The following is a 27,484-nucleotide window of genomic DNA, read 5'->3' as shown; positions in this document are numbered from 1 at the left end:
TAAAAGTTAAAAGTGTGAAAAATGTTCTTTCCAATGCAGCGTGGTTGAGTAAATAATAAAGACACGTTGACGTTGTAGATATTGTTAACAAGTAACTAGCATGACGTTGTAGATATTGTTAACAAGTAACTAGCATACCTTTTTCCGTACCTAAATTGCTCTTGAGTTTCACCAAAGTATTTTTTTATTTTTTTACCAAACAAAAAAAGTTTCATCAAAGTAGGTGATTTTATTGAAGTTTTAAAGTTTAGTTTTGTCAAAATCACCCTCAATTCAAATATACGTTATAAGGAGGAATCACATTAGAATGACTACCTCAATACTTTTTCAACTCGCTACTTTAAAAGGACTTCAAAGGATGAAGTTGTGGGGGCAAATTAGAACAGGTTAAATTTATCTTTTATGACTCTAAATTTCATCTAGAGGGGTCTAATAGCAGAGGGAAATGTTAGTTTTCAAATATTGAACCTAGGACCTCCTTCTTAACTCTCCAATGTTATTTAGCTCATCAACCGAACAATTAATTTACTCCGAACCTAATTGTAGATTCCAATTTTAAGTATGAGATTCTCTCTTTACTTTTTTTTTTTGGAAAGAAACCCTCTCTCTTTACTACTCACATTAAAGTCATTGATTTCATCCATTTTTTCTTCATTCATATAAATTTAAAGACTAATAATAACTTACACACATAAGTATTTTTAATGAACTCAATAGTGTTGACACTTGATGTCTCCCATTCTCTCTTCATTCTATAATTTTTTATAAATAACCCAAAACTTAAATTTAAAGGATTTTGGAATGATTTGTTATTTGCTGAAATTTCAATTTTTTTAAGGGAGCGGTAAATTTGTACAAGACAAAATGGTCCTTTTGGATTTTCCTTCAACTTGGTGGAACTAAGCCAGAGAGTCCTTTATTGGTCGCTCACAAAGTTGATTCAGCTTTTGAAAGTTGAAGCACTTCCATTCCATTTCAGAAACGTTGTTCAAAATTCAAATCATGGTAAGCTTCCCTCTCTCATGATTTTCTTTCTTTTTCTTTTCATTAAATAATTATAATATATTCATCGTTGCGTTGCTTGCGTTCTCTCATGGGAATTCCCAATTTCAATATTCAACCAATTAGGGTTTCCAAAATCTGAAAATGTGCTCGTTAAGCCTCGTAAATCTTTACCATGCTCAAAATTTCGAACTTTTTAGTTTCCATTTTGAAGTTTTCATGGTTTTATTAGAGATTTTCTGGATAATCAAAATATTAAATGTTGCATCGTTATATACCATTTGTTATGTTTTTATTCATCATATGGTTCCTTTTTTCTCTTTTGATGATAGGATGCACATGACTCAGAAGACCCAAAGCAAAGCACTGCTGATATGACTGTTTTTGTAAGTTTTTAAACACTTTCAAGAGTAATGTTTTTTGTTCTAATAGTGGCTATAGTGGAGCTGTAGTGTAGCGGCTTCTGGACTAATCACTATTGTTCCGTGATACGCCATTGTGTACAAAGTGTTGTTAAATAGTAGCTGTAGCACTGTAGCATAGCCGAATTCAAACAAAGTGCTATTTTTTTTTTTTTTTGCAATCCGCATTTGACAACACTGATTTTGGCTCTAGCTTGTGTTTGTCGAGCCATTGCGTACTGATTAGCTCAAAGGTCAATGGTTGGAGTGGGAGTATGCTAATTGTTGTTTACTCTATTGAGGGATGAGTTTTAGTTAGATGATTAAATTGTTTCTTTTGTATGTCAATTACTTTTGACCTTTGCCCTCATTCTCTCTTTTCAGGTGCAAAATCTTCTTCAGCAGATGGTGAGTTCTATACTCTAGGTTCATGGAGCTGCATTGCTTATTTTAAGTTCATTGTTTATTAACTACTAAATCTTTACCATGCTCAAAATTTCGAACTTGTCAGTTTCCATTTTGAAGTTTTCGTGGTTTTATTAGAGATTTTCTGGATAATCAAAATATAGTGGAGTAATTAACTGTTACTAACAATAATTTTGTTTCCAGCAAACTAGGTTCCAGACAATGTCTGACTCCATCATTTCAAAGAATATCCTTTTTCAGACATTCTTCAAGTTGTTGATATGATAAAGTTTGTTTGATAGAAATTTGTCAAAGAAACTGATTTCAGAAAATGGTTGTTCACGATAGAGATCTTGCTTTTTCCCCCGTAAATATCATTTTTTTAGAATAAAAATAATATATCGTAATCATTCAAATAGGCACAATCACAAGAGAGTTAAGTTTCTTTATCTTGTTAGCCTGTGCTCTTAAATATATATATTTTTCAAGGAATATCTTTGGTGAATTGGTTGTGTAAGTTTGGTTATATGGGTGTTTAAATGGTTGAGTTGTCTGTCTTGAAAAGTTAAAGTTGGTATCAGAACTCAAACCTACAACACAATTACATATTTACACAACAGCACCAATGGTAAATTACTATTGTGCACAGCTGCTTCTCAACAAAAATCTGTATAAATTCAGTGCATTCACCTTACAGATGTGCATGATTTATAACCTACAACTTAATGTGATCTGTGTATATGGTGTATCTGTATATTGGCTAAAACCAGGATGAGTAGTGATACCAATTCTATTACATGGATATCGGTTTGTATATGTTGCGTCATGTAAATTATTCATATTACATGGATATTGCCGAGTTTCCTGTTATTATTCATATTGTTGAGTTAATGTTCTCCTTGACTCCATTGCACTTGACGAAATGGGAAGCCGTATAAATGAGTTGGAGCAAAGCATCAATGATCTAAGAGCAGAGATAGGAGTGGAGAGCTCTCCATCACCTGTGGCCCCTGTTAAGCCAAAGGAAGAAGAGTTGAAGAAAGAAGGTTCCGCATAAGATAACATCAGGATTTTGTCCCTGTATCTTATGAGTATAGAGGTGATTCGGAACTTAGATATTTGTCATGGAACATATGAGTGCACTCTCTTTTGTAGCTAAAGTTTGTCTCTGTTAAAAAAATTACAGTACTGCTGATTAATTTTTCCTTTTTCCAATTCGAGATGATCTAGACTTGTTACTATTGGTGGAGGAAAACTTCTATTATATTGATTACTTTGTTCTCCTTCTGCCTGTTTTATTTGCATGCTCTGGTTGTTTATTAATTCGTTTTTAGATTGCACAAACAGGGCAATTCGTGTCCCTAGATCCAAGGCCCCTGTTATGTGAACTGTATTTTAAATATTATGAATCTCTGTTACTCGAATATAGTTCCTGTAAAAAAAATAATGATTTGTTTTTTGAGGCTTTCAATTTCACATCTAGCCACATGCTGGCACGAGTAAATAGCCTCACTTGTTCACTTAGCTGGTTGCATCCTAAACATTTCCATTACTTTTTTAGCTGTTAATAAGGTTCCGAGAAGATTGACCCACATCCCAATGGGGACTGCAATCTCATGGAGCAGGATCCAATATAGGGAGTAGGATTTCTCTCCTTTAAGTAAAGATGTAGAGTTCCATTGTTATCGTTTTGAGCGTAATGAAGACATACTTAGATATATTTAGAACTATAATAAAAAAAATCTGTATTTAAATTGAGAAATGTACAACATCCCTACTATTCAATGTACATTGCAAAATGAGAAAATTTAGTTGGATGAGGAAATCTATTCTATATGCCTAATAAGTCCGCCGATGGAGATTAGTTGTCATCTAACAGTAATGAATACTCCATACTTTAACAAAAAAAATTATAACAAGATCTGGGAACATCTTGTTATATAAACATCATGAAATCAATCGAAGAAAAGTGTTTCATAATCCAAGTTGAACTAATGTTTGAAGCTTTAACAACTGATATTGCTCCTATGTAGAAGTTCAAAGTATTATTTGTCCTCACAAGATGGCGATCTCATCTATGCCAGTTCAACAAAGCGTGAAAAATAAATATTAGTGTATCAAGGTTTAACTTAAGTTTGTTCTCTTTGGTTTAATTGAATCAATATCGATCAAGTCATTGTCTTAGTGTAATGATGTAGAGGAATTTCTATCACTCTTTTTGTCTTTCCAATGGCACTAATATTTTTTCGTCTTTCCAATGGATACTAATATTTATAAGGACGAACAAGCAAATGAAAGAAGACAATCATTTACTACATCAACAATATGTCAATATTATCAGTTTCAAGTTTAATTTACATACACTTACGAAAATCAAAGACGGAAAGGAAACACCAACAAAAGTAAAACACACATAACCTCATTCATCATCATAACTAGAGGAATATATGGTAGAAGAAAAGTTGAACATCTTCTAAGAGTTACGGCAACGGGTGATGGTGGCACAGCCACGGGAGTAAGGATTAGCTTCTGCACCTGTCTGACAATTGTAATAGGATGCACCCTTATGTGAGCATGGCACAGTGTTCCTCTGCAGGGCTCTGTAGCTTATATAGTGTGTGGTTGCTAGGATACGCCGGTGAGACTCTGAATTCATTCCAAACTCACCTTCTTCTATGCACTCTTCTATAGAGCCTTGGCAAGTTGGTGTTGTCATCGGGGCCACCCACCTTAGATGGTGCTCGCCTGTTGCACTGCTTGTGGCGGGAAAGATGGACGTGGAAACCATGAACAAGTACAAAGGTAGTAGAAGAAAAGAAACGTTTGACATTGTTTTAAGAGGTGGTAGTGAATGGTGAAGTTCCTCTTATTCTTCTCTCTGCTTTCAAGTCTTTATACATTCTATTTTTCACCAATTTATAGAAGAAGCTTACTTGGAGAGTGGGAGTGGGTAAATAACTTGTTTATCAAGTATTTTAGTTTTCTAACATGGGACAGCCTTACCAAACTTGTCACTAGTTTTTTTTATTCTTGTAAAGATCTCGTCTCGTGTGCTAAAATACACGAATGCAGAGGAAAAAAATGTCAAAAAATAGAGATGTACAATATTGTGATGAGATAGACTTGTAAAGGTCTCGCTCAAGATTGCTAAGTCGCTAAAATGTCTGTAAGCCCTCGGCCACGACTTATATTTGATTTTATCAAGGACATCAATGTTCGGACCTCATACCCACGCCACTATTTTTGAAGTATTGTTCAGTTTGGACTTTGTGTAAACTCTCACTAATTTGCCTTTATAAAAAAAAAAAAAAAAACTACTAGTTTTTGTTGTAGTTATGTAAAGTATGAGTGTCTTTTTAACAAGTATGAGTGTTGTTTATTAACTACTTTAGTCTGAACTTTCAAATAATGTAGGATTTTTTGGTGTACCAGAATAATGGCCTAAAAAGAGGTGTAAAATTTCACCATATCGTGTTATTAGGTGAAAGAGTTTATTTTACCCTTCTAGTTATTTTCAAGTTCAAATGTGCTCTGATTGCTGAGAAGAAAGGTAAAAGTAAAATTAGAGAGTTCAAAACCTACCAAGAAAATGACGTTGAGAATGAAAGGAGCATGGATGATACTAGGTTCGGATTCAAAGCATTAACTGAATGTTGAAAGTTCAGTACGGGCATAAAATGTATGAATTACGCAGATGTCTAGTTCAACAGTGTTGTGTCTGAGCCCTTAAAATCTTGATGTTGGGTTTGAAACTTTGAACTCATGCTGCCCCACTATGAGTGTTTTTTATCCCCAAAATCCCGTTGGCCAATTGACATTGAGAAATGAGAACCAGCTTCTGGAAGGAATATCTTGTGCTTATCTAAGTCAAGTTTCTTCAGAGGGAAAATTAGCACAACAACACAGATCAAACGTCACTGTTATGTTATGGCTTGAATATTTAAGGTTTAATCACTTTTTTTAAAACATTTGAGTAATTCAAGGGATTGTGATAATGATGATGACACGGACCCAGAGTGAAGGTTCTTCCTTATTAATGTCGGTAAGGGACAGAGATTTTGGTAAAAGCAAGGTACCCTACACTTACCTCATCCGAAAGTAGTGCAAATATGAAAAAAGAAAAGGACAAGTTCTGTGTTGCTAGCATTATTCTTCTTTTATGTATTGGTTCTAAAACGCAAATGTGTATATATAAACTTTATATGAATTGTTATTGATGATATTGTTATACAAAATCGCATTCTACACAATTATTCGAAGCATTGTTATACAAAATTTGACACCTAATGTCTACAAAGTACAAACCTATACTCTATACGCATTGGGGCAATTTTGATTACCTGCATATTACTAGTTTAAGCTATGACAGTAGAAATCCGACTTAAAGTAATATTTCTTCCATTAAAACTTATTAATTGTAACATTTACTTTGCAATTGTCTATAGTTGTGATAGCGGAGACGTGAATGTACAATGTTTAGTTTATTGGCACAGATAAATATTGTTGTGTGAAATAATAAAATAAAATTCTCCAAATTCTAGAAGAATAGAAGGCAACATAATACTACTTGTCATCTTTCCAGCTTGCTTAAAATTGCTTCCATTGGTGGAAGCTCCTTTGCGATTTGGTCCCAGTCAGGTATACCCTGCAAATGCATTCCCATCTATTAGTATATGCAGATTACTGAAAGTGGCAGAGTATGAGAAATATTCCGGTTGCAAACAAAGGACTGTTTGAATTAGTTTATTTAATTAAGCTTATCCAGTGACATAAACCTTTTTAAGATTGTTTGCGATAGCGTATGTAAACAGCTTATGTCCTATTCATATCGTCATAAATCATTTTCAGCTTATTTCTATAAGCTATTCAAGATAGCTTATGAAAACAACTTATAGGTTATACAAAAATAGTTAACTTTATTTTATCTGTTGTTATAGAAATAACTTATACATACACACTTATATGATAAGCGGAGCACTTAATTAAGCTAATTATCCAAACAGGGCCTAGAAGTTGATAGGATTATAGAATAAAGGGAAATTAGAGCAGTTAAAGTAGTTATCAGTTGTTAGAGTAATTAGTGAGTTATCTGTTTAGTTAGCAAGTTAGTTAGCTAGGTTTAAGGTTGTTAGTTAGATTTCTATTTGGGTTCTGTTTTCTGTTTTATTTTCTGTTATAGGTTAGTTACTATGGATTCTTACCCTTCATCCCTATCTCTTTGTAACAGAAGCTCTATAAATATAACCTTCTTCCCTTAGGAAAGCATCTTTGGCATATATCTTAGTTGTAATTGCTTTTAAAACCAGTGTAGGAGAGCTAGCTCTCTTGTTATTTCTTATTTCTTTGTAAAATTGTTATTTCTTTGGAATCCAATTATTGGGTTCCTAACAGAAGTAAAATTAATTTGAAGTGCAGCAGTTTCTGCGTGATCATCACAGCAAGAAAGGCAACCCAAATCATGAGAGTTGATTTTAATAATTCTTAAAATTCAATTCTGTTAATCAAGTCTTATCCTTGTGTAATGATGCTCATAGTTTTTGTTGACATTTAGCAAGCTAATAAATGACAATTCTACATGAAGGGGAATAAAAGCAAAATAAGTCTGCTCTGAAATTGCACTTACTCTCCCTGATCTTCGAACTCGCCCATCTAGGCGCAGTATTATGTACACGTCTTCACCAACTGGAACTCCTTCAGACTTCTGTTGATCTCTTATCCACCTAGTTAAATTAACACGCATTATCATGCAGCTATTACCAACTCTTAGTTGACATCAATCCACACTTTCATTACGTTGATGCCAATTTTCTCCTCATTTAAATGATAACAAGATTAAGAGATGTGCACTCTCGATGGAAAGTTATTTTACACTGGCATCTAATCACAACTCTTCAATTTGTCGCATCATCTTTAAAGTTTTTAAATATAAGTAGTTGTGTAATTGTTTGTTGTCTTGGCGAGTTGTGATTAGTTGTTGGTGTAAAATAATTTTACACTCACAGTACATATCCTTTAATTAATCTCAATAATAAATAGATTAAAGATTAGGCGATTCAATTGTATAGGCAAGAATTTGAAACTAAGTACCATTCCCATTCTGCTGGCGAGACAGCCTCAGCCTTGAACCTAACTTCAGCTTTCAATTTTGATTGTGCAGTTACGGACTGTGTTCGCTTCTCAAAATCTTCCTAACAAAATTTTATGGTTACTTTGCATCTCATGAAAGAAACAAAAAAATTTGCTTAGAAGAGAAGGTTTCGTTGTTATATCAAGTCTCACCCCGATAGATGGAAGAGCCTCAGCAGCCTTTGGTTGAAGGCCAAAACCTTTCTTTTCAATTTTGGTTTCTCTACCTTCTCCCCAGATGACCGGAACTAACAAAACACCACGTCTAAGGAGATCAGTGCGAAATCTCTCTGCCTTGCGCAAAGCTAAAGTCACTGTTTCTTTTTTCCCAGCTATTATAACCTAAAACCGAAACCTCGGTTAAACACAGAACATTCACAATGAAAAAATAAAGATCAGAAGGTAAAGAGAAAACAGAAGAAAAAATAACATAGATACTGACCGGCCTAACTGTGTCCCTTAGCTGCACGAGTTCAACTACGCGATTGGTTGACAGGCGCAAAGGCAATCTTGATAGCGTCTCATTTCGGGATATTTGCGCAATCTGCTCCTCCTCTTTTTTATTGTCCCAAAGGAATAATGCCACAAAAACAACAATACCTGCACATTGCTGATTCCAATGCTTAAAAGGAAAATCACAGACACACACACACACAAACAAAAAGTAAAACGCTAAATGCAACAAATATATAAACTGAACCTGAATTGTTTTTCACCTCCAATGTTAACGGCAGCATTGCCAGCAGTTTCCAAGACATCTGGAGCACCGTCACCCCCTTGAATTGCACGCAATATCCTCGGTACATTAAAAAATAACGATATTCCTGCAGCTGCTGTAAATGCTACGTAAAAGAATCTTCTAATCCCACGAAATGGTGCTTGAACTTCACTGATAAGTTTCAGATCTCTTCGAAAACTGGAGCCAACATCTTCCCCACCCAGCCTCGCCTGGTAACGTGGCAGAAAAGCATAAAGAATCAATGTAGTTCTTGACAACTAAGATAAAACACATAAAGATAGGACAACTTAGCATTATAAAATCTTTGAGAACTAATTATAGCACCTCTTCTTGCAGTTCTTTGAATTCAGGCAAAGCTCTGAAGGAGGCCAAGTCTGGATCATTGAGAATTGTACCAAATTTTAGATTGTATTCCCTCAAAGCAGTGCGGAGACAATTGGCAGCTTTCTTTCCTTCTCCTCTTCATAAACACAACAAACAAAAAACATCCAGATTAGAGGTGCTTACTTGCCTTACCATCTCACAGTATGTAAGTCACATGACTCTAGCAGTTTGTTGAATCTGAATGAACTAAAAGAACTACCACATAAAAGCAAAGTTCATTGACTAATGTCTTGTTTGGATAACAACTTAGTTAAGCGCTTATAACATAAGATGTAAGTTCTTATGTATAGTTTATTTATTTAAGAAAAGATAAAACAAAGTCAAAATGTTTTCATATGCTATAGTGGAAAACTTATGGAAACACTTCAACTTTATTTTAGTGTTATAACATAAGATTTGTTATAAGCGTTTATAACAAAAGATAAAATAAAGTCAAAATGTTTTCATAAACTTATGGAAACATTTTGAAAACAATAATTACAAACTCAAAGGTCATAAAATGCAGACTAGTCTGAGAGCAGTTTCAATAAATTTATAAAACCAGTGGAATTACTAATTAACCATCTAAAACTATGGAATCCACATTAATTCATTGCAAAAAAGATAGCATTATATTATAATTCATACCTGTATGCATGACAGCAAGCTTTGTTATAGAATGCAGCTTGGGCCTCAACAGGATTAGGATTCAAAGAAAGTGCTGTTTCAAACTGGGCCAAAGCATCTTTAACCTGAAGAATCCATAATAAAAAACACAACTTTGAAGGACCCACTTAAACATCATAATTTGAATACTAAAAGATAAAATTTTGAAGATAATAAACTATACCTTTCCTTTGGAAAATAGCTCAAGACCCAAATTGACACAAGATTCAGCAGTTTCAGTTTCAGTTTCTGGTGTCTGTGATGAAGAAGAAGAGTATGAAATGAGTGGAAACTGAATCTTGTTATTGCGTGAGCGTAGAAGTGTTGAGCTGAAATGATGAAGAGGAATGCATGGTCTTGTTGTTGTGATTCTACAATTTGATTTTGAGAAGCATAGGAATTGTTGCGCTGCAACCATGGCCATTGCCACCATGTTTCATATCTTTGTTTTGTTAATGTTCTTATTGTTCTTCCTATTATCCAAACATGTCATAATCTTAACCATTCGGTTGTTGCCATATTCCAACTGTGCAAATGCGCGGTCAGGATTTTAAGGTATAGAGCTACCTCTACCCGATCTTAACCACTCTTAGAGCATGTTGGAGTGTCTTTACCATTTAAAATTCGGTATCTAATAGGTTCCTCCAATTTGAAAAAATATTGAGGGTCTCTTAAGACTCACCTAAGGCCCCCAATCTTAAGTGGATCGCACATCATTTTTCAATAAAATAATCATTATTTGAGTTGTTTTTATTGTTTTTCATTAATAAATAGTTATTGGTGGGATCCATTTAAACTTTTTGATAAAAAGATCTCTACTGGGGTGGTTCAGTACTTATTAAGTACTATTATTAAAAAATAATAAAAAAGTGATGTGTCTATGTGAGAGCCGTTTAAGACCTCAAATGTGAGGGTCTCGATTTCAAATGCTCTTAGTGTCTCCACTGTTTGAAGTTTGCAATTATGCACACCAAAACCAATTTTATTTTTTGGATTAACTTATTTGAGGTTATTTTATTTAACTTTAAAATCAAGATATCATCCGCGAGCAACTGCAAAGTTCAATCCTTCAAAATAACTGAGATTTATTTAAAGAGTTTACTTCTCCCAACAAATATTATTCTCGCACGCGTTGATCGAAGATCAAACTTTAGACCAAATGGTTAAATGACCAAAATATCTCTCAATGTATAACGCTGTTTATCCAAACAACAAATTATGGTTTGAGATTTGTTACTTTATTTAAATATGGTTATGTGATTTTGTCAAGCATATTATCAATGGATTTAATTTGTATAGTGTAAAACTTAAAAAAAAAAAAAAAAAAATGACGTGATTTAATTGGATGCATAGAAGAATGCTAGCCCACTTTTTTTTTGGGTCAAAATCCCATTATTTTTATAACAGAGTTTGCAGGCATTACGGAGGGGAAGAAGAAATAGGTTATATATAGGATCAACATTAACATTCATTCAGGTACTAATAAAATATGCTGACTTAAGATTTTTGATGTACCAAAAGCAATATTCCAATAAAATACAGAGAACAAGAGGGGGAAAAGATCAAGAACAGGGAAGGAAACAAAAGATATTGAACAAGAGGAATTATAATTCCGTTGGACCAAAACAACTTAACTAGTTTTAACACCGACCCTTACAATTTTATAGAATACGTTCATCTATCTTAGCAGAAACTGAACTGAGGACATTACTGATTCTCAAAAGAAGAGTAAATTCCCTTTTATTTAAAATTAGAGGAATATCAATTCTGCTCAATGCTGCGCTTAGCACTCTCCAAAGTATTCTTCAGCAACATTGTGACTGTCATTGGACCTACACCTCCAGGAACAGGAGTAATCCAACCAGCAACTTTAGATGCTTCCTCAAAATCTACATCTCCAACAAGTCTATAACCTGCCTTCCTAGTTGGGTCATCAACAGAATTTGTGCCAACATCTATTACTGCAGCTCCAGGTTTTATCCAACTTCCCTTGATCTAAGAAAAAGTAAATATATTACCATGCATTGAGAAGATTAATAACAGTAGGCTATATTTTCTGTAGTATGAGGCACTGATCAACAAAATTTTCTAAAATTGTGTTTTGGTGTGTGCAGACAAGTATTGCATATACCAATGTTGTTTATAGGAATATCACTGGGAGCAACAACGGATTAAAAATCAAGATTGCCAAGAGTGCTGGACACTGTATATCTCCACTCAACTTTAAAACATGAGTATATGAGTCACCTCTCTTATGTATAGTTCATTTAGCTCATTATAATTGATGTGGAACTGACCACAAACACTTAAATTCCAATGAAAATATAATATTAAACAGTACCGCTACCATTTAAAAACTTTATCTATGCGTGACATTTTAGACAAAGGAAGAACCATCCAAATTTGAAAATTGACAAAAACTGCACATACACCAAGTTTTTTAAAAAATAAAACATAGACTTGGAATAGATATGCAGATAAAGTTAAATATGTTCTGCTAGTTACCATCTTTGCCTGTCCTGCTGCTGCAATAACAATATCTGCTTCACGTATGATATCTTCTGGTTGACTTGTGTGTGAATGAGCAATGGTAACTGTAGCATCTGCTTTCAAAAGCAGTAATGAAACTGGTAACCCGACTATGTTGCTTCTACCAACCACAACTGCCCTTTTCCCCTTTATACTTACACCACTTCGTGACAATAGTTCAAGACATGCCTGAATACAAGTAGCATATGTAAATTATATACACAATTTCAAGAAAGTAGTTCAAAAGCTAATTGTAATTGTACGTTTTTTTATCGGCATGGGCTGTTTAAATCAAAACTAGAGAAATTCATATATTGTAACAACCTTCCCACAAGTTTTAGGGGGATCACAGATAGTTGTATCTTACTACAGCTTTCTGCCAAGCAAAATTTTTTCTACTCGTTTATTTGCAAATATTTTTAATATAAATGACTCTTCGCATGAGTAGGATAAAAACACTACATCGAACAGCAATGTCACAGCTGAAGCTATCTCAGAATTGAAAAATAAACGCTTTAGACAAATAAAAATTGTCAACGCCTCAATGAAAACTGTGCATTAATGACAGGTTAGTTTGCCTAAATGAATGACAATATATTTCAATAGATTTGTTGCTGTCATATCCCGTTCTAATTTAGCTAGTAAAAAACTGTAAAATCATCTTTCTCGTAAGGCATTTTTTTCGAGCTTATAGCTTATGTTTTACAATCTCATCTGTTGAATGGAGATTGAACATGTTTGGTAATTGTCACTTTCTCAAGAGCTTATAGCTTATTTTAATGAGCTTATAGTGTTTTTTGATAAGTTAATTCAAGTAACATATAAATTAAAGCTTATAACTTATCCTCTTTTATCTGAATTTTACCCATGTAATCTTAATTGGAAAACATAAATATTAATTAAATATACCATTTTTTATGTCATTTCATATTTATAAACTACTTCAACCGCTAATTTTACATATTTATAAGCTACTTCAACGGTTAACTTTACCAAACACTACAAATTAAATCAGCTAACTTATCTGCTATCAACTATTAATTTCCTATTGATGGAATTTAGTTGAATCCAAAAGATTTGAGAATGAAGAGCATTTACTTTGGGAGTGCAGGGAACAAAGAGAGGGTCTCTGCCTTTCATGGCAAGCTTGCCGATGTTCAAAGGATGAAAACCATCTACATCCTTCTCGAGGCTGATTTCAGTCAAAACTTTCTCTTCATTTATATGCTTAGGCAATGGAAGTTGAACCAATATACCTGCATAAATATAACAACAAAACAATCCAAGCCTTTAAATAAAAAATAAAATGTAAATAATAATAAATGTATCTAATGACTCACCGTGTACATTGGGGTCAGCGTTCAATTGATGAACATGCTTGATAACTTCAGCTTCGGAAATTTGTTCAGGAAGGTCAATGTCGAAGTTTTTTATTCCCAAATCAGCGCAAGCTTTTCTCTTTGTTCTCACATAGCTTTCTGAATCTTGTCTGTTCCCTACTATCACCACTGCAAGTCCTGGAACCTGAAAATGAAGATGATGATGAGAATCTCACGAGAAATTCGGAGGGGAATATATCGCGAGAGAAGCTGAAGGAATGATTGGGTTACTTACCTTGCCGTATTTCTCAGAGAGGAGACGGACCTCGTCGGTGATTTCAGATCGGATTGTTTGTGCCACGGCTTTGCCGTCGATTACGGTGGCCATTTGATCGGAGAAGGTTGCGGTCTACTCTTACAATGTAACTTCACTAACTGTATATCATGTTAATAATAAGACCCATTTTTATCTTCACAGCCACCTAATTTTAACTCTCACAAAAAAAGTAATTTTGACATTTTATGTATAATAGAAAAATGAATTTATCCCTAAAAAAAAAATGAATTTATTCTAGGTATGAAAATTTCATAGGTCAATTTACATTTTATGTGGTGCTGCATGTGTGATTTTTGTATATATTACATTTTAGTTATTGTTATAAATTAAAATTTATTTCATTCAATAAATTATATTTTTTTTAAAAAAAATCAATAAATGATATATGTTGTCTATTATATATACTACCTACATTATTTATTTATTGAATGAATTTAAAAAATAAAATTTTACTTATAACAGTGGTCGAATGATATATAAGATATCTAAGCAATAGATTGTTTTGAACAAAAATTATCAACTAAATCTTAATTACACTCCCATTGTTTTTTTTTTTAAAATAAATAAATAGAAACAAACAAGTGTGGATAATATGTTTGTGTTGCGTGGTGCACAAAAATATGTAGTATTTCTGATTTTGGTGAATTAAATTTGAACCATACGTTATTATTATATGTAGATTTTCAACATTCCTTAAAAAAAATGTAAATTTTCAACATGAAAAACGTGTTATAAAAAAGAGTATTTTAAAGAGTAAACTCTTATTTTGATCATTGAATGAACGTGTCGTATGCGGTTAAATTAGTCTCTAGAATAATTAAAGTTTTTTTTTTGAACAAGCCAAAATGGGATTAATAACCAGAAGTGATTCGTCTCACATAAGGTGTGCAAAAGATAATCACTTCAAACAAATACAAATGTCAGTTGACCGATGTCTTAAACACAGACATAGGGTATTGCCACCAGTCATGGTAACTGAAAGCAAACATATGCAACCTAACTTTAAGCCACTAGAAAGAAAGTAATTTCACTCTGTCAGATATAACGTTTACTGAAGTAGCCTTCTGATTAAAAATGTGGTTGTTCCTCTCCTTCCAAATTGTCCACACACAAGCCAGCCAAATTAATTGTAAAAAAGAATGTGAAAAATGCGGTAAACCTGCCATATGTCCAAACTGGAGATAATGGTCTCTACATCCCTCCGTAGCGACGTAATATAAACCAAGCCAAAGTAACATCTGTGTCCACACCCGGCCAAAGAACTCACAGCCAAAAAGAAGGTGTTCGGCATTCTCAAGTGAGTTGCACCCTGCCACACAAGCTACGTTGTCCGAATGCAATACTTGTCGACGTTACAAGTTATCTTTCGTAGGTAATCTATTTCAAAAAAGTCTCCAAGCAAACAGCGACACCTTCAGTGGAGCTTGTTTATGCCACACATCTTCCACCAATCCCCTTTCAGGAAGGTTGTCCGATGTCGTGAGATATTGATAGGTTCCCTTGACTGAATAGCCATGAGCGGGATCAATAAGCCACCTCCACCTGTCATGAACATGAGCCTGCAAAACAACATCATGCAGTAGTATAGAACATTCTGTGACACTCTCCTCCTCCCAAGCATGCAGGCACCTACGCCAGCCACACGCATCACCTACCTCCTCCCACCCGCGCCTCTCCATGTCCTCCACCGTCGCCCACTTGTTTTCAGTCAGCTCAAAAAGGTGTGGGAAGCGAACCGTAGGGGAACTCCACCCACCCAGTTGTCAGTCAAAAAATAAGTCTCTCCTCCTCCACCTACTACCCTTCAGACATTATCTTCAAACCAACTCCCAACTCTGAAACCGACACCATTACGAATGCCACACATCATCCGCCACCACGAAGAGCTCTCCCTACCACTCTCCTTCAACCTCCATCCCTCCTCCCTGTACCTAGCCTTTAAGACTCGATACCATAATGAAACATTAAATTTACATAACCTTCGCACCCCCAAGCCTCCTTCCTCCTTTGGAAGACAAATTGAATTCCAATCTACCCATGAAATTTTCCTAGATTCCTCACAACCCCCCGGCCCCAATATTTTTTTTTTAAAAATAGATTCAATAGAAAAAATTATACATGTGGATGCCTTGAAGAAGGAAAGAAAGTAAACCGGAAGATACGACATGACAGATTTCAGGAGAATCAAGCGGATTTCCAAAACTCTAATCTACAAGCATCCCCACCAACAGGCAGTCCCCAAATAAACAAAAGGCAGCGTGCCCACTCGACAATTCATTACCATGGCAGCCTCTGTTAGCCACGAGTTTGGAACATTTACTTCTGTTAGCATACTTTTGTGGAAGTGGACTTTCAATCCCGATACTTGTTCGAAAATAATTAAAACCGTCCTCATGGATCGAACATTGGCCCAACTCTTCTTAGCTAATAACAATGTGTCATCAGCGAACTGCAAGTTAGAAACAGATACTCTTCTAGAATAATTAAAGTTATTACAAACTCTTCAAATGTTATTATGATCTTTCCTTAAAAAAAAAATGTTATTATGATCTTCAATATAAAAATTAAACAAATTAATGTATTTAGTTCAAATTTTTAATCAAATATATAACTTTATGTGATTTTTCTAAGCATATAGTATTTGAGATTGAAGGGACTATATTGTCAGTTAAGTCCAAAACATTTCAGTTATGAAAAGATGTAATTTTATATTGGCTTAATTGATCTGTCGGTCCCTTAACTTATTTCTTTTATTCAATTTGGTCCCATAAATCTTAACTTTTGCAAACTTGTCCCTCAACTCACTTACTTTTAATCAATATGGTCCCCACGAAAAGAAGATCGTTGGATAAGTAAGGTCTACCAGATTTTATAGTGTATCACCAACACCTGATTTATTTACTTTCTTCCTCTTCTTCTTCCCTCATCTTCATCTTCATTCAACCTTCGTCAATCTTCATAAAATAAAATAAAAACCCAAAAAAAATTCTTTCAAAAATAAATCATCACACAAATTTTTATGCTTCATTTTCTCCATATCATTTTTATCAATCTTCATACAAAAACTCAATCATCTTCATCATAAAAAAAACCCATAATTTAATAATCATCTTCATCTCCATATCATTTTTAATAATAATCATTTTTCAAATCCAGTTTTTTTTTTCTCTCTCAAAAAACTATTTTCTAAAGAAAAAAAATAAAATCAATCACCTTCAATTTCCCCTTATAAATCACAACAACAACACTAACAACATCACATCTCTGTTTCAATCACCTTCATTTTCTCACTCTCTTCAACAATCTTCTTCACAGCCTCACTAACTTTTTCAGCAATCTGAGATTCTTTTTCAACACCGGTGCCGAATCAAAAACCACCAACACCACGTCAGATCATTCACCACCACCACCTCAACAGAACTCTCAGATCTTGGAGTTTTTAGCTTCTGTTCATGCTGTGTTTTTGTTGCGTTTTTAACTTCTGTTCCTCTTCCTGTTCATGTTGTGTTCCTCTTTCTGCTGCGTTTTTAACTTCTGTTCATGATGTGTTTTTGTTGTTGGAAATTTAATTCAATCTTGGAGTGATTGTTGTGAGTTTAATTGGGACAATTAAAACCTTTTCCAACTTAGCCATTTCAATTTTTTTGGTTACTGTAATTCAATTAACCAATTCTAGCTTTTTCATTAAACAATTTAGTTTTTTCATGAATTAATTGTTGTTTTAATTGTTGTGAGGAAAATTATTTCCTGTTGCATCGTGTTCTTACGTTGTTTCCAGATGAACAAATTCAAATCTAGCTTTTATTATTAATAATAGAATTCAAGTAGTTTGAGATTTCAGTGAAAACTTTTCTTCAAACCCATGCGTTTTCTTCAAACTCAGATCCCTTTTGTTTGTTGTTTTTGGGGGTTTTATGGTGCAGTACTAAGAATGGTGAGGTTACATGTTTTTTTATTGAAATTGGATGAATGTAGATTTTTATTGATGAAGATTGATGAAGGATGAATTTCTGGATATTTATGATGAAAATGATGAAAGTTTCTTGCTTTAGGTGTTGATGATACACTGTAAAATCTGATAGACCTCTGTAATCCAACGGTCTCTTTTCGTAGGGGATTGAAATTATTAAAATTGGACCAAATTGAATAAAAGAAATAAGTTAAAGGACGTGATTGAGAAAGTTAAAACTTATGGAACTAAATTGAATAAAAGAAATAATCTAAGGGATCGGCAGATCAATTAAGCCTTTTATATTTAACTCATTCACCTTCTCTCACTATTGTTCTTCACTCCATCTTTTGTTGCTACTCCGGTAACCATCGGATGAACATCAACTTCAACTCATCTTGTCTACAATTATAATTAAATTAAGAACTCTAACAGAACTTAAATACACATGATTAAACTCTTAAATTAAAATATACACTACAACTCTTAAATTAAAATAACTGGTTTATGATATTTTAATACTAAGACAAACCAGTCTCTATGTTATACCGAATCAAAATTAAATAAAAGGGGTTAACTTAGTACAATTTTGCATAATTTTACATTTTAACTACAAAGGTGATCCTCCATGATTAACTCAAGTGCAAATTTTCTAGATTCCAGATAAATCATACACAGGCAAAAGGGACCCGAAAAATTATGCCGCTCCATCTCTGCACCAAAAGTCCGGACGATAGCTTTTGGATTTGATGCTTTTCTGTAATTATTTGTTTAATGAAAGATCCCTCGAAACTAATAATAATAGGGAAATGCTAACTTGTTTAATGAAAACAACACAACAAAGTGCTTGACAAAAAAAATAACAACAACAAAGTGAACCTTGTACATTTGCTAAGTGCTACTATATTAATTAATCAGTCTTTCTTTGACCTAATAATTAGTCTTATGGCAATGATTATTTCATGTGGCTTTATAGAATTTGAAGTAAAGTTTGAAGGAGATATGAGGCTGCAATTGCAAATGGGCAAACAGTGACAGTCTGATTCAGATAGTACACAATCCCACTAACACATGCTCTATATGATATGAGATCATGAGTATGACATAGTATGTATATGTTAAATGGACTTGCATTGGTTCAAATGATGAGGTGACTAAACACAAATATAATTTCAACATCCACTCTCACAGCACAGTTCAATTCTTATATAGTTTAAGAGATTAATTGACTATTTTCTAAACTTGAGAGACAAAATTACTCTACTCTTACAATTTCGAGTATCAAAATGATCATTCACTCAAAATGAAATATATACTTTTTTTTTTGTTTATATTTAAAGTCTTGTGATTGTTTATATAATCTAGAAAATTTCCACTTTGTTTCATGGAGGGACATAATGTTGTAATATGCAGGGTAGTATGTATATGCTACCTTACTGTGATATAATAATAAAAACTTCTAATTTGCAGGGACATAAACATTTACTATGTTTACTTTAGACTCCCCTTTCTGTTTACAACAACATATGCATATTTTTAGTCTTGTGACATATATCTCCAATCAAAGTAAGAATTTGACAAATGAAACGTCAAAACATGTGTTTTGGCCAAATAAAGCAGAAAAGAGAAATACAAATAAGAATTGAAGTATATCCATTTTTTTCTTTTGCTTTTGTTATTCACTCTCTTTAGTAACTACTTAGCAGCTAAGACTAGTTGGCCGGCTATAGCACACTTGCATGCATGTGAATTAGAAAAAGCATGGGCATGTAAAAAAAGATTAAGAAAAAGAAAAGAAAACTTTGTACATGAAAATTAACTTTACACATAAGATAGAGAGGGAAAGTAAGATTTCCTGTGCACAAATTGCAGAGCATTACAATCCTATTGGCCTTTTTTAGCAAACCCAAAAAACTATACTTTTTAACAGGTTAATACAAAGAAGAAGGAAAAAAGGCTAAACATAGACAAAGCATTGAAGACCCACCATACCAGCAAGCAAACTACACCATATATTTTTTTTTCTTTTACATTCTTGTCCTTGTCCCCACATTTTTTTAATCTAGATCTTCCGCAACTTCTAATGTAGCTATTGCAAAGTCGGATCAGAATTCAAAAGATTCAAATTTTGAACGACTATGCAATAACTATACTAAGTACATTGCGAAAGATCCAAATCGTTTTTCCATCGGCTAGATAACTAATTTCTATTTTTGCAGCACATAATACAAAATTTAAACCCCCGCTTTCCCTCACTCTTAGCACTAATTATCAAGCAACAACACTAACAATACACAATATCATCCTCCACTTTGTCACATAATGGAGCAATATCCACCTTCATATTCTTCATGATCATTATGATGACCATAGTTGTTGATTGGATGAGAGGGTGGAGGAGGTGGAGGGAGTCTAGAGTAATTAGCATGCATGGGCATGACAGGGGCACCAACATAATAAGAAGAAGTGCTAGAAACAGGATATGATGTGTTATAGCTTAACCCATAGGGTGGTGCTACTGCTGGAGGAGGGTGTGGATAGTACATATGTGGTGGATATGGGTTATAAGCATGCTGCTGAGGAAGTACTGGAGGCATAATAATTTCCTTAGGAATGGCATTCACTTTTTCAAGTACTTGTGGTGAATCAATTGTTTCTGTACTAATTATTTCTTTTCCTCCTCCATTATTTGGAGTTAATGAAGCAGAACCACTTTTGTTCTTCTTTTTCTTTTTCTTCTTCTTTTTAGCACCACCCTCACTTTTGTTATTATTTTTATCACCATTATTACCTTCTTTGTGATCTGAATCTTCTTCACCATCATCACCTGCATCATCTATGCAACCTTCATGACTACTTTCACCAATATGTTCAGTACTATTCTTCTGATCTTCCTTGATCTCCTTATTAATAATATTTTCAGTTTCACCCTTTGATTTTGAAGATTTTTTATCTTTCTTCTCAGGAGGCTTTTCTGGCCAAAGTTCTACTGATTTCCCAGATCTTGAAAGCTTCTTGATGAGAGTCTCAGCGTCAACGTTGCCAGTAACCGTAACCTTGTGCTGCCGAGAATCGATTTCCGTTCTGTAAACTCCTATATATTCATGACAATCATAACCATTGGATCGTTAGACTTTAATCAAATATACCACAAGAGTGACAATGCATCTAAATTAATCTCTAATTATTTATATAATTAATTAGTTGCTTCTATTTATGTTAAGAAAATTGTATAAAGAATATCACTAAAGCACATCCATAATAAAGTTCGAAGTGGATGATATATTGATAATCATAGTAAAATGTCATTCTACGATATGATGTCTTAAATTCATGCAACTAAATTCAGGGTCAATTGATCATGTCATTCCAAGACCCTTCAAGACACTTCTGTTTGACCAATGTTTAATAAGCTATTAAAAGACTAACACTTGAGTATATATATATATATATATATATCTGATACAATAAAAACCATCATGCACTCGGAAAAATATATAATGTATAGTATATATCATAGTTCTAAATTGCGGCCTACAACCGCAATTGTGGCTGCAATATAAAGGCTTTAGAGATCTTCGCAATTACAGCCACCTCAGTTGTATTTTCCTGCATTTAGTCATAATATCAAGTTTGCAACTTAACTGTGGTCGCAATTCAGAACCATGGTATAGATACTATTATACCTTCAATTCCCTGAAGAATTTTCTTGACTCTTTTTGTGCAGCCATCGCAGTGGATCAAGACTTTTAAAACCCATGTCTGCAGAATATATATAATTAGTTACTACCAAGTTGAGCCAAGAATATATAATATAAATGCACAGGTTCAGGAATTAAAGTGTGTTTAATTATGATTACCTGATACTTGAGTGTTTCTAATCCGGGAGGAACTTGTTGATCAGCAGCTGGTTTGGCTGCAGCCATTTGAAATGAAGTTTGGTTGGTAAGTAGCTAGCTTAGTGGAGTGGAAAATAAGGGACGAAGAAAGCTTGTCTAAGTGTAAGTGGGGTGTGTTTGTTGGTTTTGCCAATGCTTTTAAAGGATGTGAGGAACCCATGTACATGTATAGTACTAGTACTATTAATAAATGAATTCTGCTCTCCACCCAGCACATTTTGTTCGTGCCCTGTAGCCGTTTCAAATTTACCCTTGCTCTAGTTAACCAACGCAAGTGAAAAACTATGTGTTAGTTAACTAACGCTGCGCAAGTTAAGATGCGGCAGTGTAAAACACTGCGTGAGGCTGCGTCAATTAAGTTGCGCAAGTGTAGAACACTGCGTGAGTTAACTCACGCATAGTGTTAACACTTGCGCGTGTTAACTCACGCTTTAATGATATATCAGTACAACAATAAATGTTGTACTGATATGCATTGAATGCAATATGTGTCATCAAAGACCTGTAACCTTAAGATGGTCGTAATTGAACCGACTTACGCCAGTTTAACAAGATTATTGGATAATACGACACAATCAATCAAAATTACACAAAAACATCGTTTTTTTCACAATCACATAATCACACATAACGATCCAAACGGTCCAAATTACACAAATTCGCCGGTAATGACCCGTAATCACTTAAACACACTTAATGACACGTAAACGATCCAAATTACAGAAATTTGTACATAAATTTCTAAAATCACATAATCTCACATAAACGGTCAAAATTACCCAAATTAAACGTTAAATTACATCAACACAAATTCATTAAAATTCAACAATACGGACACAAATTCGGAAAACATTACACAACGTTAATAAATATTACACTTCAACGGATCGGACATAAAGATGTAAAAGGTTATTTTCAACCATCACGCGAAACATGTAATCAACGTCACTATCATCTTTGACTAGTTGTGGAAAATACACGGTCTTCCAACGGTCCTCTTCCTTATCCTCCCCCAAGTCCACGCCTGGAACTTGTACTACTACATAATATGTTCTGTGATTTGAACCAATATGGATAAAGAAGTCGTCAAGTTTTGCCTTCAACTCGTCCAACTTGTCGGTGGGGTTTATAGTGAACCAAGCCCTCTTTTTCACATCTACATAACGGACATGAAGTTTAACCGGATCTTGTGCATCTTCATATATGTTTCACTTCACAAAAATATAATGAAAGTATGAGAACAAATATGAGATAAATGAGATAAAATAAATAGTTGAATAATTAGTGACAAAGTAAGTAATGCGAGCAATAATTGGTGTCACATAACCGCCACCAAAAAAATAATTCATTTCATTTAATATATATAATATTAGTTACATATTGGCCACAAATATCCAAATTACATAACCGGCCACCAAAAAATACGTCGGGGTGTAATACCACCAAAAAATAGGACGAACACCGACCGACCTATAAGTGTCCTAACCTATAATAACCTATCTAAGAGGTCTAATGAAATTCCTAAATTGTCGTCTTCTTCCATGTCTTCCGTCCATTCAAGATTTTGTTCCTTTTTTTGCGGAGGGGGAGTATCATCACAAACAATTGGATTGTGCTCATTTGTTGGTTTCTTTGGCGGCATCAGCTCCTTGGACATGAGTTCATTGTAAGCGTTTTGTCTATCCAAAAATGCAAAATGTCAATTCTCCGCCACACCAATCTTGTTGTTCATCCACTCCTTACAACTCGGTGGTAACAGACAACCTTCCTTCAAAATAACATGAAGATAGTGGCCGGGAGTTAAGCAAAGACACATGATGTTGGAATGTGGATTAAGTGGAGGAGCACTTCGGATTGGGAAATATGTCTCGCATGCACCACCCATTTCGGGCAAAGTCAATAGAACAACGGCTCTTTTGTAGCAAGAAGCAATAATGTGACCAATATCCGGAGTGGTCATCCACTTATCTACCGGCGCAACACCAACGGTACATTTTGGAGGGTATAAACCATTCAGGATTTTGTTATAACGCTGCTCCGTGTCATATATCAGCATGTAGTCACTCTTGTGATTTTTCAATTCATTAATAAGTGCATAACGAATCAAAACATGATTTTCCTCATCCTTCCCCAAGTATCTAGCTATCACCCAGAATCCACAATGATCATCCCATTTAACATTGACAATATCTTCAACAAAAGGTCTCATGACTTTTGGAATTCGTGAAATGTATGGGATATTCCTCAACGGTTTGGAAGTAGACAATGAAGCTTGTGAGCGGGAGTAAGTGCCAAGGCGGGCATCTTTCCTCCTTGGAAGTGACCTCTTGGGTTGTGAAGGTTGACTATCCGGATTTTGAGAGTCAATAGTCTCCCACCTAGAGGGGATTCGACCCGATGATGACACTTTGAGTGTAGTCCTCTTCCTTTTAGGTGCTCCCTTGGGGACCGCCTTTTTCAAAGGCGGAGACAAGATTGTGGTTTCCGAAAATGCTATTTGACGGACGCATCATCTCTTTGATGTGGAGTTTCATATCGTAAGGGCTTTTCTTGAGAAGTTCTTGAATGCCATTCCACTCCTCCATCACGGAAAAATCATCATTAATCTTTTCTCCTTGTACACACAACCTTTTCTAATGAGGGTATATATCATCAAAGACAAGAGGCAATTTTTGCTTGCTCTTCATGGCAATAATACACGCACAAGGTAACCCGTAAGATGTCTTTTGCACACAACCACAATCTTCCTCACCAAAGCCGAATCTCTTGGAGCATTTCAATTCATCATAGATAAATTTCAATGCACGTCTAGATACATAACCCTCCAACTCTCTCATCATCTTGATTTTTTTGTATTTGTGTTCAAGGACCGTTTTGTTCCTCCCAAAACTTCATTGTATCTCACCAAATTGCACAACCAACATCTTGTGAATTTCATCCCAACATGATGCCAAATCACCCACGCTACTCCTCAAATATCTTTTCAATACTCCATGAGCCGATTCAACAATGTTGGTGGTTCTACACCCTAGATGCAAGACTTTATTCGTCCATGCCCTCACAATTTTTTTCTTAAGGTTCAAAACCGTGGTTTCAACATATTTTATGAATTCCGGAAATGGCATGCATACCTCTTTGAATTTCAATAAATTACTTGCATATGATTCCTCTGTAGGAGATTCGACCAACTATCTCCAAGCGATCACGAGTTTCTCAAGAACTTCTCTATTATTCACCTTGTTCTTCTTCAATTCTTTCTTGTCAACTTTTGCACCCTTAGGAGGCTTTGGGTGAACTCTACAATCCGTGATGCACTTAGCCCTTACATTCTTCCCAATATGAAAAGAACAAAGCATGGTGTATGTTTCAGGGAAGAACGGCATTCATCAAAGCACCATCCCTATCCGTGACAATCACCTTAGCCATGTTGTCTTTTGAGGACAAGAGACCTTTCAACATCGTAAGTGCCCAAGCAAAGTTATCCTCTAGTTCAAAGTGAAGAAAGGCAAAACCAACGGAATACGTCATTTTTGTAGAGGTGCAATCAACTATCTCAAACAACGGCATTCGATGGTTGTTGGTTATGTATGTAGAGTCCATGACCAAAACGGTTGGAAAAGTGTTGAGCAATTTAATTGACTCCGGATGAGCAAAAAAGATGTCTTCAAGAGTGGTTTCCTCACTATTGCATCTGGTGTAATAGACGTATTTATGCTCCACCAACTTCGAAATCAAGAATTGCAACTCCGTCATGTCACCTCTTTCCCCCTTGTGCCATCTTGTTCGCACATTGTACACTTGCTTGATAGTTGTCACGCTTTCGTTGTTATTTTCCTTCAAATTGGTGAGAATATTCTGAGGCACCGTCAAGCTCTTTGTCATGCCGATAACTTTTTTCTTCTCCTCCGCACTCAATCTAACCGCAATAAGGTGTCCTTGTAACTTTTCTTCCAAGTCATGGTTGTGCATTCCACAAAGCATTGCAAGCCACCAATCATTTGTATCTTTATCAAAGAAACCTTTCAAGCATTGCAAGCCGATGTCTTCAAGTTTCGGTTTCTTCCTTGTCTTAGGTGGCTTGTATATCCCACTCCTTTCACATTGCATCGTCAAGTACGACCTTTTTAAAACGGATTTATCAATACAAACACCAAATTCGGCCTTTACCCCTTGTCGAAGAACCCAAGTAAGTAACTCTTCTCGCTCTCTCCATCTTGCATTTGTTGTAAAAAATGAGGCGGTGTCGCGAGCTTCACAAACAACACCGATAGATACCCGTTTAGGTTCTTCAATTTTACCAATTCGAGCTTGAATTGGAATTTGGACTTTAAACGGTTTTAAATTAACGGTTGGTTTGACATCGCCAGAAGCTTCATTGTTGGCCAGTTTTGGTTCAACGTCATCATCCGCGACATTGTCGATCATCTCACTATATATCTATTGAATAAAATTTTTTACAAAGGAAGAATAAATAAATTACTTGTGGAACAAGCTAACCAAGAACAAAAGTGGCGCAAAAAATTCAAAAATCAATAAAGCACAGTGGTGTGACTTAAGTCACGCAACACTTTAACACTTGCGTGACTTAAGTTACGCATCCTTTACTACTTGCGCACCTAGCCCTATTGCCTACGAAAACCAGACGAACCAAGCACAAAAACCAGCAAAATGAGATAAGTTTTGATGATACAATACCTGATATTTGATGCTTGATGAGCGTAGAAACTTGCTTCCTGACGATTTGCAATGATTTGGGATGAGGATTTTGACCCAAAAAATCGCACTTTTTGGGTTTTTGAAGGTGGAGGGAAAGAAAATGGTGCTTGGAGTTTGGATTGATGAGTTTTATACGAAAACAGTAACACTGCGTCACTTAATATGCGTTGTGTGAGTTAAGTTGCGCAGCGTTACTTAAGGTGCACAACGTTACTTAAGGTGCGCAAGGGTAAATTTAAAACGGCTGCAGAGCGCGAGCAAAATGTGAAGAGTGGAGAGCACGATTCTTAATAAATAAACTAATAAGAAAAAAGTTGAAGAAGAAAAGTGGTCGAAATCATCAAAGCACTCTCTTGGTGTTGGATGCCACATCCCCTTTAACATACATATCCCACAAAAGCAATCACGATTATGCTTATGACATTTAAATCACCAAAGACACGTGATTCAATCACGTGACTCCAAAGAGAATATTCAGTGATTATTAAAATTGTAAAATAATAATAATAATAGTACCTCCAAAAGAAGAGACTTGATGGCAAGTGCCCAAATCTTCTACACTATTATATTATAGAACAAATGACCACTTTGATTTGTGGTTTTACGGGGAATCATGCCATATATATGCAAAAATTTATGCTCCTCTTTGTCTTCAAGATAAAGATCTAATCAACGGCAATTTGACAAAAAAAACAAGAGAAAACAATATGATGGTTGAGTTTAGAGTGCATACATGTATGTTTCCTTTGGTTTTAGTTAAATTGATATCAATCTCAGCTTATGTTTCATATGTTGCAACAAGGAGGATCATGAACTTCTAATTTTGAGAGTCGACATCAACCATTGTTAAAGATGTTGACGATTTTTTATTAGTCTACGGTAGATCATCTATCAATGTGGTCCACAGTAAAATATACGATAGGATTTAGCTCGAGACCACTTTTTAAAGGGTTCTTGTGCGTCGACTCTTGTTGAATCATATTGATCACGCGGTTTTGATCGAGAGCTCCCGGAGTCAATTATAGTATATCCC

The 27,484-nt window shown here is 34.8% G+C and overlaps 4 protein-coding genes across 5 annotated transcripts; 1 reads left to right on the top strand and 3 right to left on the bottom strand.

Moving 5' to 3' along the window:
- Positions 1–818: 818 nt before the first annotated feature.
- LOC25499588 (heat shock factor-binding protein) lies at positions 819–3,099 on the top strand. The gene is made up of 5 exons (XM_013594893.3): positions 819–1,005; positions 1,335–1,388; positions 1,788–1,811; positions 2,013–2,055; positions 2,723–3,099. The coding sequence occupies exons 1-5, from the start codon at positions 1,003–1,005 to the stop codon at positions 2,863–2,865; spliced, it is 267 nt and encodes an 88-aa protein (XP_013450347.2). The 5' UTR covers positions 819–1,002; the 3' UTR covers positions 2,866–3,099.
- Positions 3,100–6,183: 3,084 nt separating this feature from the next.
- LOC11435276 (protein LOW PSII ACCUMULATION 1, chloroplastic) lies at positions 6,184–10,213 on the bottom strand. Of its 2 annotated transcripts, XM_003625857.4 has the most exons (9): positions 9,887–10,209; positions 9,685–9,788; positions 8,998–9,133; positions 8,651–8,882; positions 8,377–8,534; positions 8,088–8,276; positions 7,896–7,996; positions 7,432–7,528; positions 6,184–6,453 (listed from the first exon to the last, which is right to left on the bottom strand). In XM_003625857.4, exons 1-9 carry the CDS (start codon positions 10,133–10,135, stop codon positions 6,379–6,381), a joined length of 1,341 nt encoding a protein of 446 aa, XP_003625905.1. In that variant the 5' UTR covers positions 10,136–10,209; the 3' UTR covers positions 6,184–6,378. The 2 variants fall into 2 exon arrangements, 1 of the variants encoding a protein (XP_003625905.1); XR_003006621.2 differs by lacking the exon at positions 6,184–6,453 and having other exon boundaries at positions 7,896–7,992; positions 9,887–10,213.
- Positions 10,214–11,152: 939 nt separating this feature from the next.
- LOC11435275 (bifunctional protein FolD 2) lies at positions 11,153–14,073 on the bottom strand. The gene is made up of 5 exons (XM_003625856.3): positions 13,846–14,073; positions 13,572–13,755; positions 13,330–13,487; positions 12,208–12,420; positions 11,153–11,697 (listed from the first exon to the last, which is right to left on the bottom strand). The coding sequence occupies exons 1-5, from the start codon at positions 13,936–13,938 to the stop codon at positions 11,464–11,466; spliced, it is 882 nt and encodes a 293-aa protein (XP_003625904.1). The 5' UTR covers positions 13,939–14,073; the 3' UTR covers positions 11,153–11,463.
- A 5,596-nt stretch (positions 14,074–19,669) lies between these two features.
- Positions 19,670–21,875, bottom strand: LOC11434783 (heavy metal-associated isoprenylated plant protein 36). The gene is made up of 3 exons (XM_003625854.4): positions 21,697–21,875; positions 21,523–21,598; positions 19,670–20,930 (listed from the first exon to the last, which is right to left on the bottom strand). Exons 1-3 carry the CDS (start codon positions 21,760–21,762, stop codon positions 20,152–20,154), a joined length of 921 nt encoding a protein of 306 aa, XP_003625902.3. The 5' UTR covers positions 21,763–21,875; the 3' UTR covers positions 19,670–20,151.
- Between the last annotated feature and the right edge of the window lie 5,609 nt (positions 21,876–27,484).

Source organism: Medicago truncatula, chromosome 7, assembly GCF_003473485.1.
Source record: "Medicago truncatula cultivar Jemalong A17 chromosome 7, MtrunA17r5.0-ANR, whole genome shotgun sequence".
Classification (NCBI taxonomy): domain Eukaryota; kingdom Viridiplantae; phylum Streptophyta; class Magnoliopsida; order Fabales; family Fabaceae; genus Medicago; species Medicago truncatula.
The sequence above is the reverse complement of the archived record's forward strand: the minus strand, read 5'-3'. Positions and strand labels throughout refer to the sequence as shown.